Source organism: Hemiscyllium ocellatum, assembly GCF_020745735.1.
Source record: "Hemiscyllium ocellatum isolate sHemOce1 chromosome 50 unlocalized genomic scaffold, sHemOce1.pat.X.cur. SUPER_50_unloc_3, whole genome shotgun sequence".
NCBI lineage: Eukaryota > Metazoa > Chordata > Chondrichthyes > Orectolobiformes > Hemiscylliidae > Hemiscyllium > Hemiscyllium ocellatum.
In genome coordinates, this window is record NW_026867586.1 from 136289 (window position 1) to 148784 (window position 12496).

At 54.7% G+C, this 12496-nt stretch overlaps 1 protein-coding gene across 1 annotated transcript in view; it reads right to left on the reverse strand.

The window, feature by feature from the left end:
- LOC132808907 (SHC-transforming protein 1-like) overlaps positions 1 to 12496 on the reverse strand; it is a 145040-nt gene that overhangs the window by 26716 nt on the left and 105828 nt on the right. Inside the window, exons 4-5 of the mRNA XM_060822323.1 lie at positions 1922 to 1992; positions 422 to 485 (exon numbers count right to left, since the gene is read on the reverse strand). Coding sequence (XP_060678306.1) covers positions 422 to 485; positions 1922 to 1992 — 135 coding nt within the window. The remainder of the gene's footprint in view (positions 1 to 421; positions 486 to 1921; positions 1993 to 12496) is intronic.

Here is a 12496-nt window from a genome sequence, read left to right on the forward strand (position 1 = left end):
CAGGGATGTGCAGGTTAGGGTGGATTGGCCATGCTAAATTGTCCCATAGTACCCAGGGATGTGCAGGTTAGGGTGGATTGGCCATGCTAAATTGTCCCATAGTGTCCAGGGATGTGCAGGTTAGGGTGGATTGGCCATGCTAAATTGTCCCATAGTGCCCAGGGATGTGCAGGTTAGGGTGGATTGGCCATGCTAAATTGTCCCATAGTGCCCAGGGATGTGCAGGTTAGGGTGGATTGGCCATGCTAAATTGTCCCATAGTGCCCAGGGATGTGCAGGTTAGGGTGGATTGGCCATGGGTAACAATTGGATAATCGGGAAGGGGGAATGGGTCTGGGTGGGTTACTTGTCGGAGGGTCAGTGCGGGCCAAATGGCCTGTTTCCACACTGTAGGGATTCTTAAAAACAAAGGCTGACTCACCTTCCTCCGCCTAAAGACACCTTTCGCCCCCGGGACGGCTTCGCACACCACACTGATCGCTTCCCTGCAAGAGGGTGACAATTGCCTTCATTAACGGCCGGCGGCCTCCCTTTTATTTACATAAGGCAGTCAGCGCGAGGTAACCTGGCACCGTGAGAGCGTGCGGGTGCAGAGCGACATACGTGGGGACCACCCCAAAGGCCCGCCCCCCTTCGCTTCGGGACAGGGATCTGAGCAAGGCCCACTCGCTCTGGGCTGGAAGATGGAGAGGGTGCAGGAAGGCAGAGGGGAGGGAGAAGAGGGAGGGGAAAGGCTGAAGGAGGGCCAAGGGGGGAGTGGCAGAAGGAGGGAGGGAGGCAGGAGTTGGGGGGGGCAGAGGAGGGAGGGAGAAGAGGAAGGGTGGGACGAGGAGGGGGGAGGAGGGAGGATGAAGGGGGGGGGGGGAGGGAGGACAGGCCCGGAAAACAAGAGTGAAGATGGCGGGGGGGGGGGTGGCAAGGAGAGGGTGGGGGAGGGAGGAATTTCCTCTCTTTGCGTATCTTTGATCCTTGGAGTTAATGTTCAGGAGGTTCTGAAGTGACCTTATTGAAACTTACGGGATCCTGAGGATGCTAAAATCAAGAGGATCCCTCTCTTTGCAGATGAATTACCATTGGAAGGAGGTGGAACGGCGGCTCAGTGGTTAGAGCCGCTGCCTCACGGCGCCAGGGACACGGGTTCGATTCTAGCCTCGGGGTGACTGTGTGGAATTTGCACATTCTCTCGCTGTGTCTGTGTGGGTCTCCTCCGGGTGCTCCAATTTCCTCCCACAGTCCAACGATGTGCAGGTTAGGGTGGATTGGCCATGCTACATTGTCCCATAGTACCCCAGGGATGTGCAGGTTAGGGTGGATTGGCCATGCTAAATTGTCCCGTAGTGCCCAGGGATGTGCAGGTTAGGGTGGATTGGCCATGCTAAATTGTCCCATAGTGCCCAGGGATGTGCAGGTTAGGGTGGATTGGCCATACTAAATTGTCCCATAGTGCCCAGGGATGTGCAGGTTAGGGTGGATTGGCCGCTCCTTTATCAGGTGGTGGTGGAGGGCTCAATCCTAATGCACAGAATTTATAGCAAAAGTTTACAGTGTGATGTCACTGAAATTATATATTATATATGAAAGAAGTGAAACTATCATGATCTCCCATGATAAGAGATTTAACAAACAATCAAGGTGTGTTTCAATGTATAATTTCAGCGACATCACATGGTAAATGTTTTGCTATAAATTCTGTTAGGATTGAGCCCTCCACCACCACCTGAAGGGGCAGCGCTCTGAAAGCTAGCGCTTCCAATTAAACCTGTTGGATTGCAACCTGGTGTTGTGTGATTTTCAACTTTGTCCACCTCAGAGGAAGGGCTTTTGCCCGAAACGGCGTTTGTCCTGTCCCTCAGATGCTGCCTGACCTGCTGTGCCCACTCTAATCTTGGAGAAATATTTCGCCAGGAAACCACCCACTCACCTGGTGACCTGCGTCCGGGTGTTGAAGTCCAGCGCTCGCATTGACTGCAGGACCTCCACACAGCCCATGTACTGGAAAGGAAAAGAGGGAATCACTGAGTAACTGGTGTGGGGGGAGAGGTGGGGGGAACAGCTTTCCAGGACACAAGCAAGAAATAATATTCAAAATTACACGTTCATCTCATCATCTCCCACATCAGAGAACTGAGGCAGCACATGGAAGGGAGGAGAGAGAGAGAGAGAGAGAGAGACAGAGAGAGAGACACAGAGAGAGACAGAGAGAAAGATGGAAGGAGAGAGATAGAGAGAGACAGAGAGAGGGAGGGAAATAGAGAGAGAAAGAGAGAGAGACAGAGAGAAAGATGGAAGGAGAGAGATAGAGAGAGACAGAGAGAGGGAGGGAAATAGAGAGAGAAAGAGAGAAAAGGAGAGAGGAAGAAAGAAACAATGAGAGAGGGAGACAGATCGAGAAAGAGACAGATCGAGAGAGAGGGAGACAGAGAGAGAGAGAGAAAGAGACAGAGAGAGGGAGACAGAGAGAGAGAGAGAGAGAGGGAGACAGAGAGAGAGAGAGGGAGACTGAGAGAGACAGAGAGGGAGAGACACAGAGAGAGGGAGAGAGACAGAGAGGGAGAGACAGAGAGGGAGAGAAAGACAGAGGAAGTGAGAGAGAGAGAGAGAGAGAGAGAGAGGGAGACACAGAGAAAGAGAGACAGAGAGAGAGGGGGAGACAGGAAGAGAGGGAGACACACAGGGAAACACAGAGAGGGAGACACAGAGAGGGGGAGACACAGAGAGAGTGAGAGAGAAAGACAGAGAGAGAAACAGAGAGAGTGAGAGAGGGAGTGAGAGAGAGAGGGAGACAGAAAGAGAGAGGGATACGAGAGAGAGAGAGAGAGACAGAGAGGGAGACAGAGAGAGTGAGGGAGACACAGAGAAAGAGGGAGACACAGAGAAAGAGAGGCAGAGAGAGGGGGAGACAGAAAAAGAGGGAGACACAGAGAAGGAGACACAGAGAGAAAGAGTCAGAGAGAGAGAGAGACAGAGAGGGAGACACAGAGAGTGAGAGAGAGAGAAAGACAGACAGACACAGACAGATGCCTCACTAGTCTGTCAGGAATTGGGCTCTCTCTCTCTCTGCTTTCCTGCAGTAAAGACCACACTCCATCATCCAGGCTAACATTCCCTGTGCCAATGCCGAGGGGACACCGCGCTGTCGGAGGGTCAGGTACATGGACAGGAAAGATTCACAGGGATTTGGGACAAATGTAGGCAAGTGGGAGTAGTTCGGTTCGGGAAACCTAGACGGGTTGGGCCGAAGGGCCTGTTTTGGTGGCGTGGGACTCGAGAGACCCACCATGACCCAGTGACCGGATGTCACTGTTCTGTGCCCTCAGCACCTCCAGTTCTGTAGCCACTTACCCATCCTCAACAGGTCCTCAGATAGGCAGCTCCTTCAGTGTTAATCAATTAGGGCAGAGGCAAGAGTCTGGGGGGAGCGAGCATTGGCTGGGCTGCGTGATTTCCAATTTTATCTTAGGTTAGCCCCTCTCTCTTCCTTCCCCAGCTCTTCCTCTTTGATTATTGTCTCTTCCTCCGTCTCTCTCGCTCTCTCTTTCCTTCTCTTCCTGTCTTTTATTTCCCCTCTCTCTCTTTCTGTCATGAATTTTTAAAAAAACACAGACAAGGGTCCAGGTGGCGTTGCTATCGGTCTCAGCCTCTCCTACGAGATGGTGGGTTGAGGAGGGGAAGAGGTGTTGGTGCGGCAGATCACTGGAAGGGCGATTGACAGGTTCAGGGAGTGGGCCAGGGTTCCTACCCACGCCTACCGTCCGCCTTTGTGTCAGGATAACCTGCTGAGTTTCCCATCAGGGAGTGACGCGAAGGTTAACAGAGCGAGGTTCGGTCAGATCAGATTATTTACAGTGTGGAAACAGGCCTTTCAGCCCAACAGGTACACACCGACCCTCTGAAGAGAAACCCACGTCCCCATATTTACCCCGAACTAATCCACCTAACACTACAGGGCAATTTAGCATGGCCAATCCACTCTAACCTGCACATCCCTGGGCACTACGGAATAATTTAGTATGGCCAATCCATCCTAACCTGCACATCCCTGGGCACTATGGAATAATTTAGCATGGCCAATCCACCCTAACCTGCACATCCCTGGGCACTATGGAATAATTTAGCACGGCCAATCCACCCTAACCTGCACATCCCTGGGCACTATGGAATAATTTAGCACGGCCAATCCACCCTAACCTGCACATCCCTGGGCACTATGGGACAATTTAGCATGGCCAATCCACCTAACCTGCACATCCCTGGACACTACGGGACAATTTAGCATGGCCAATCCACCCTAACCTGCACATCCCTGGACACTACGGGACAATTTAACATGGCCAATCCACCCTAACCTGCACATCCTTGGGCACTATGGGGCAATTTAGCACGGCCAATCCACCCAAACCTGCACATCCTTGGGCACTATGGGGCAATTTAGCATGGCTAATCCACCCTAACCTGCACATCCCTGGGTACTACAGGATAATTTAACATGGTCAATCCACCCTAACCTGCACATCCCTGGGCACTACGAGACAATTTAGCATGGCCAATCCACCCTAACCTGCACGTCCCTGGACACTATGAGACAATTTAGCATGGCCAATCCACCCTAACCTGCACATCCCTGGGCACTATGGGACAATTTAGCATGGCCAATCCACCCTAACCTGCACATCCCTGGGCACTATGGGACAATTTAGCATGGCCAATCCACCCTAACCTGCACATCCCTGGACACTACGGGACAATTTAGCATGGCCAATCCACCCTAACCTGCACGTCCCTGGGCACTATGGGACAATTTAGCACGGCCAATCCACCCTAACCTGCACGTCCCTGGGCACTACGGGACAATTTAGCATGGCCAATCCACCCTAACCTGCACGTCCCTGGGCACTACGGGACAATTTAGCATGGCCAATCCACCCTAACCTGCACGTCCCTGGACACTACGGGACAATTTAGCATGGCCGATCCACCCTAACCTGCACATCCCTGGGCACTATGGGACAATTTAGCACGGCCAATCCACCCTAACCTGCACATCCCTGGGCACTACGGGACAATTTAGCATGGCCAATCCACCCTAACCTGCACATCTTTGGACTGTGGGAGGAAACCGGAGCACCCGGAGGATACCCGTGCAGACAGTCGGGGGAGAACGCTCAAACTCCACACAGACAGTTGCCCCTTAGTGGGGAATTGAACCCGGGTCCCTGGCGCCCTGAGGCAGCAGCACTAACCGCTGAGCCACCGTGCCGCCCCGAGACATCGCATCGCACTGGAGCAAGAAATTGGACCAGCTTTAGGAGTTAATGTGCCCTCGTTCTCTCGGGATCGAGATTATTGTCGAGAGATTGGGGCAAGCCCAATGTCACTAATGGGGTCGTGAGGCCAGCTACGCATTGCGGCTTCACTCTGCTGCATGTTCTCACCAACGGCTCAGTTCCATTGAGAAGCAAACACAACGAGCCCAGATAAACGGCCGGTCTGTGCTTGTACCAGCCCCAATGGTCAGAAAACGCTCAATGTTTCAACTTAGTGAAGCCGTCACTGTGGAATCTCTGCCCTCTGAAAACTAGGAGTCTTCGAGATGCCCAGCGCGGAAACAGACCCTTCGGTCCAACTCTCTGTGTTGACCAGATGTGTGTGTGTGGGGATGTGTGTATGGATTTGTGTGTGGGGGGAATATGTGTGTGTGTGTGTGTATGTGTATGTGTGTGTATATGTGCATGTGTGTGCGTTGATATGTGTGTGTGTGGAGATGTGTGTGTGTGGAGATGTGTCTGTGGATGTGTGTGTGTGTGTGGAGATGTGTGTGTGTATGGAGATGTGTGTGTGTGTGGATGCGTGTGTGTGGATGTGTATGTGTGTGTATGTGTGTGTGGAGAATTGTGTGTGTGTGTGGAGATGTGTGTGTATGTGTGTGTGTGTGGGTCTGTGTGTGTGTGGATGTGTGTGTGTGTGTGGGTGTGTGAGTGTGTGTGAATGTATGAGTGTGCAAAAGAAAATGTTTGTGTGCAAGTGAGGGACTGGGTGTGTGAGTAGGTGCGTGAGAGAGTGTGTGAGCGTGTGAGAGAAAATGTACAAGCATGTGTGTGTACGTGTGAGACAGAGAATGTGTGTGTGCACAAGTGAGAGTGTGTGAGAGAGTGTGTGTGTGAGATAGACAGAGTGTGTGTGCGCGCGCTTGAGGGACTGTGTCAGAATTTGTGTGCATGAGAGAGAGTGTATGATTGTGTGCGTGTGCACATGAGAGTGAGTGCATGCGTGTGAGAACGTGTGTGTGAGAGAGAGAGAGAGAGAGAGACAGACAGACAGAGTGTGTGTGTGTGTGTGTGTGTGTGTGTGTGTGTGTGTGTGTGTGTGTGTGTATGTATAGTGGGGGTTCAGGGAGATATTGAGAGGGGGAGTAGGAGAGCACAGAACTAAGAGTTGCATTCCTCTAGCGCCATTCCCCACCTCAGGAGTGCCTCACGGTGAAGCCTGGTCACCGTTGAAAGGCAGTCCCCAATCCCGGCTCAGCAGGTGACGCACAGAGCGACAACACGATAACGACGCAGGTTCCGTGACCATAGGCCAAGGGGGAAATGTCAGGCCTACCGTCACTGCTGGGGGGGGGGCTGGGTGGGGTGACGGGAAGGGCTTGTGAACCTGCCTGGGACGGGGAGGGGTGGCCAACAAACTGGCATTTCTTTTGGCATCGCAGCCTGGAAAGAGGGCACTTTTGGAGAGAGTCAGCGCAGAATTTGCCCCCTTTGCGGGCGCCTGCGATGGGACCAGAGACGTTCTGATGAGGGCAAGACTTTGCGCCAACTTCTCCCCCCACCCTCGGATTCCCCACGCTGCCCACGTCAGCACGGGCGTATGCTTCCGAAGCTCATAGTCATTCCCAATAAATGCCAGTGTTGGGCTGTGTGACTCTGTCAGAGCCCGAGGTATGATGTGGAGTACAGGATGTGCATCGCACTGGCGAGGTGACCAATGGGACGTCTGCTTTCATGTTCCCTACCGACTGGCGAGGGAATCAGACCCGCGGCCCATCAAAGGTTATCACAGCCGGGACAGAGATCTCCAATTAGTATCGTGACCTTACTGTCCCCCTCATCTCCACAACACAACAAACATTCAATGGTCAGGGCTGGCACTGTCAGAGGGTCAGTGCTGAGGGAGCGGGCGCTGTCGGAGGGTCAGTGCTGAGGGAGCGGGCGCTGTCGGAGGGTCAGTGCTGAGGGAGCGGGCACTGTCAGAGGGTCAGTGCTGAGGGAGCGGGCGCTGTCGGAGGGTCAGTGCTGAGGGAGCGGGCGCTGTCGGAGGGTCAGTGCTGAGGGAGCGGGCACTGTCAGAGGGTCAGTGCTGAGGGAGCGGGCGCTGTCGGAGGGTCAGTGCTGAGGGAGCGGGCGCTGTCGGAGGGTCAGTGCTGAGGGAGCGGGTGCTGTCAGAGGGTCAGTGCTGAGGGAGTGGGTGCTGTCGGAGGGTCAGTGCTGAGGGAGCAGGCGCTGTGGGACGATCAGTGCTGAGGGAGTGGGTGCTGTCGGAGGGTCAGTGATGAGGGAGTGGGTGCTGTGGGAGGGTCAGTGATGAGGGAGTGGGTGCTGTGGGAGTGTCAGTGCTGAAGGAGCGGGCGCTGCGGGAGGGTGTGTTGAGGGAGCGGGTGCTGAGGGAGTGGGTGCTGTGGGAGGGTCAGTGCTGAGGGAGCGGGTGCTGTGGGAGGGTCAGTGTTGAGGGAGCGGGTGCTGAGGGAGGGTCAGTGCTGAGGGAGTGGGTGCTGTGGGAGGGTCAGTGCTGAGGGAGCGGGTGCTGTGGGAGGGTCAGTGTTGAGGGAGCAGGTGCTGAGGGAGGGTCAGCGCCAAGGGAACGGGTGCTGTCGGAGGGTCAGCGCTGAAGAGGAGGAGGAGGTCATGAATCAGGAATTCGGAGGTGGTATACGTTGGGGAAATGGGAATTCCACAGTGCCACCTGAGTGTGAAACTAGGGCCGCCTCGTGAAGGCTGGGGGAGGGAGGAAAAATTAAGAGAAGAGAGATGGAGAGGGAGAGAGAGAGAGAGAAAAACAGAGAGAGAGAGAGAGATGGAGAGACAGAGAGAGATGGAGAGAGAGAGAAAAACATAGAGAGAAAGAGAGAGAGAGAGAGAGAGGGAAAAACATAGAGAGAGAGAGAGATGGAGAGACAGAGAGAGATGGAGAGAGAGAGAAACATAGAGAGAGAGAGAGAGATGCATAGAGAGAGAGATGGAGGGAGACAGAGAGAGATTGAGAGAGATGGAGACAATGGAGAGAGAGAGAGAGAGAGAGGAACGGGGAGAAATGGAGATGGAGAGAGAAAGTAAGAGAGATCGAGAGAGAGATCAAAAGAGATCGAGAGAGAGAGATATATATATATATATATGTAGAGAGAGAGAGAGAGAGAGAGCGAGCGAGATGGCTGGGGAGGGGACAAATTTGACCCAAAGCCGAGGTCAGACAGCCTCTGCCTCTCCGACACACACTCCCTGGTGGGGATCAGAGAAACCTGTGGGAGGCCCGTGGCCTGTCTCACCCTGTTCCAGAAACTGAACTGAAACAGCAGAAAGACCAAAGCAATTCGTGTTCCATCTGTTCGGGTTCTGGGGAGCTGGCGTGAGAGAGGCCTTGATAATTGTGCACGGTAATATGCCCAGGGACAGACCCCCCGCACTGGGCCATGACGTGCTCTGACCAGCCCCCCGGCACAGAGCAGTGTAAAACCACCAGCAGCGAGTGAGGGAACAAGGCACACTGTCGGGAGGGAGGGCGTGGGACAGACGGCTGGCTGACATTCGGCCCACCGCTGCTTCCTGTTCCGGATGTCTGGGAAGGTCAAACCGCGGAGAGGTGGCTGGGGATCTCTACCTTCAGACCCGCAGCTGCCCCCCTAGGAAACGGGCAGTCATCATCCAGCCCTCGGCCAGCCGTATCGGGACCGTGACAGGATGGAAAAGAGCAACAACAGCAAAGCGACAAAGAGACAGAGGTGCTTTCACAGTGTGAGCAACACCGAGGGGAGAGGAAATGTCAACAAGCAGCAATTAAATTGAAAACACAGGAGGAGAGGTCTGTCCCTGTATAACACTGGGGTACAGTACTGGTGGGGACGGGTCTGTCCCTGTATAACACTGGGGTACAGTACTGGGTGGGGACGGGTCTGTCACTGTATAACACTGGGGTACAGTACTGGGTGGGGACGGGTCTGTCACTGTATAACACTGGGGTACAGTACTGGGTGGGGACGGGTCTGTCCCTGTATAACACTGGGAGACAGTACTGGTGGGGACGGGTCTGTCACTGTATAACACTGGGGTACAGTACTGGGTGGGGACGGGTCTGTCCCTGTATAACACTGGGGTACAGTACTGGGTGGGGACGGGTCTGTCCCTGTATAACACTGGGGTACAGTACTGGTGGGGACGGGCCTGTCCCTGTATAACACTGGGGTACAGTACTGGGTGGGGACGGGTCTGTCCCTGTATAACACTGGGGTACAGTACTGGGTGGGGACGGGTCTGTCCCTGTATAACACTGGGGTACAGTACTGGTGGGGACGGGTCTGTCCCTGTATAACACTGGGGTACAGTACTGGTGGGGACGGGTCTGTCCCTGTATAACACTGGGGTACAGTACTGGGTGGGGACGGGTCTGTCACTGTATAACACTGGGGTACAGTACTGGGTGGGGACGGGTCTGTCACTGTATAACACTGGGGTACAGTACTGGGTGGGGACGGGTCTGTCCCTGTATAACACTGGGAGACAGTACTGGTGGGGACGGGTCTGTCACTGTATAACACTGGGGTACAGTACTGGGTGGGGACGGGTCTGTCCCTGTATAACACTGGGGTACAGTACTGGGTGGGGACGGGTCTGTCCCTGTATAACACTGGGGTACAGTACTGGTGGGGACGGGCCTGTCCCTGTATAACACTGGGGTACAGTACTGGGTGGGGACGGGTCTGTCCCTGTATAACACTGGGGTACAGTACTGGGTGGGGACGGGTCTGTCCCTGTATAACACTGGGGTACAGTACTGGCGGGGACGGGTCTGTCACTGTATAACACTGGGGTACAGTACTGGGTGGGGACGGGTCTGTCCCTGTATAACACTGGGGTACAGTACTGGGTGGGACGGGTCTGTCCCTGTATAACACTGGGGTACAGTACTGGGTGGGGACGGGTCTGTCCCTGTATAACACTGGGGTACAGTACTGGTGGGGATGGGCTGTCCCTGTATAACACTGGGGTACAGTACTGGGTGGGGACGGGTCTGTCACTGTATAACACTGGGGTACAGTACTGGTGGGGACGGGTCTGTCCCTGTATAACACTGGGGTACAGTACTGGTGGGGACGGGTCTGTCCCTGTATAACACTGGGGTACAGTACTGGTGGGGACGGGTCTGTCACTGTATAACACTGGGGTACAGTACTGGTGGGGACGGGTCTGTCCCTGTACAACACTGGGGTACAGTACTGGTGGGGACGGGTCTGTCCCTGTATAACACTGGGGTACAGTCCGGGTGGGGACGGGTCTGTCCCTGTATAACACTGGGATACAGTACTGGGTGGGGACGGGTCTGTCCCTGTATAACACTGGGGTACAGTACTGGTGGGGACGGGTCTGTCCCTGTATAACACTGGGGTACAGTACTGGGTGGGAACGGGTCTGTCCCTGTTTCACACTGGGGTACAGTACTGGTGGGGACGGGCCTGTCCCTGTATAACACTGGGATACAGTACTGGGTGGGGACGGGTCTGTCCCTGTATAACACTGGGGTACAGTACTGGTGGGGACGGGTCTGTCCCTGTATAACACTGGGGTACAGTACTGGGTGGGAACGGGTCTGTCCCTGTTTCACACTGGGGTACAGTACTGGTGGGGACGGGCCTGTCCCTGTATAACACTGGGGTACAGTACTGGGTGGGGACGGGTCTGTCCCTGTATAACACTGGGGTACAGTACTGGTGGGGACGGGCCTGTCCCTGTATAACACTGGGGTACAGTACTGGGTGGGGACGGGTCTGTCCCTGTATAACACTGGGGTACAGTACTGGGTGGGGACGGGTCTGTCCCTGTATAACACTGGGGTACAGTACTGGTGGGGACGGGTCTGTCCCTGTATAACACTGGGGTACAGTACTGGGTGGGGATGAGTCTGTCCCTGTATAACACTGGGGTACAGTACTGGTGGGGACGGGTCTGTCCCTGTATAACACTGGGGTACAGTACTGGGTGGGGACGGGTCTGTCCCTGTATAACACTGGGGTACAGTACTGGGTGGGGACGGGTCTGTCCCTGTATAACACTGGGGTACAGTACTGGGTGGGGACGGGTCTGTCTCTGTATAACACTGGGGTACAGTACTGGTGGGGACGGGTCTGTCCCTGTATAACACTGGGGTACAGTACTGGTGGGGATGGGTCTGTCACTGTATAACACTGGGGTACAGTACTGGTGGGGACGGGTCTGTCCCTGTATAACACTTGGGTACAGTACTGGGTGGGGACGGGTCTGTCCCTGTATAACCCTGGGGTACAGTACTGGGTGGGGACGGGTCTGTCCCTGTATAACACTGGGGTACAGTACTGGGTGGGGACGGGTCTGTCCCTGTATAACACTGGGGTACAGTCCTGGTGGGGACGGGTCTGTCCCTGTATAACACTGGGGTACAGTCCTGGTGGGGACGGGTCTGTCCCTGTATAACACTGGGGTACAGTCCTGGTGGGGACGGGTCTGTCTCTGTATAACACTGGGGTACAGTACTGGTGGGGACGGGTCTGTCCCTGTATAACACTGGGGTACAGTACTGGTGGGGACGGGTCTGTCCCTGTATAACACTGGGGTACAGTACTGGGTGGGGACGGGTCTGTCCCTGTATAACACTGGTGTACAGTACTGGTGGGGACGGGTCTGTCCCTGTATAACACTGGGGTTTGTTCTGACATGGCACAGTTCATTCAGGGGACAATATGGGATCAGCAACACTTGCACATATTAAGACTATAAACCACACGCCAATAATATTGAAACTGAAATTCATCTTGCGTGTTGGTGTGACTGAAGAACAGTAGCAGCTCATTGGTACACTAAACCTTCCCGCCAAAGTAACACTGCGGTGACGATCATCTGATGAACAAATTTCACCTCAATGGTTGGGAAATAGGTTTTGATCCCACCGGTCTGGGAAGAACGTCCCCACCCTCACGCAGACTGTGGTCATGGGATCCTTTAGACAGGGGCTTCAGTTTAATCTCTCGTCCTCCGCCAGCACTCTCTCAGCCCTAACCCTCCGACAGCACCCACTCCCTCAGCCCTAACCCTCCGACAGCACCCACTCCCTCAGCCCTAACCCTCCGACAGCACCCACTCCCTCAGCCCTAACCCTCCGACAGCACCCACTCCCTCAGCCCTAACCCTCCGACAGCTCCCGCTCCCTCAACACTGACCCTCCCACAGCGCCCACTCCCTCAGCACTGACCCTCCCACAG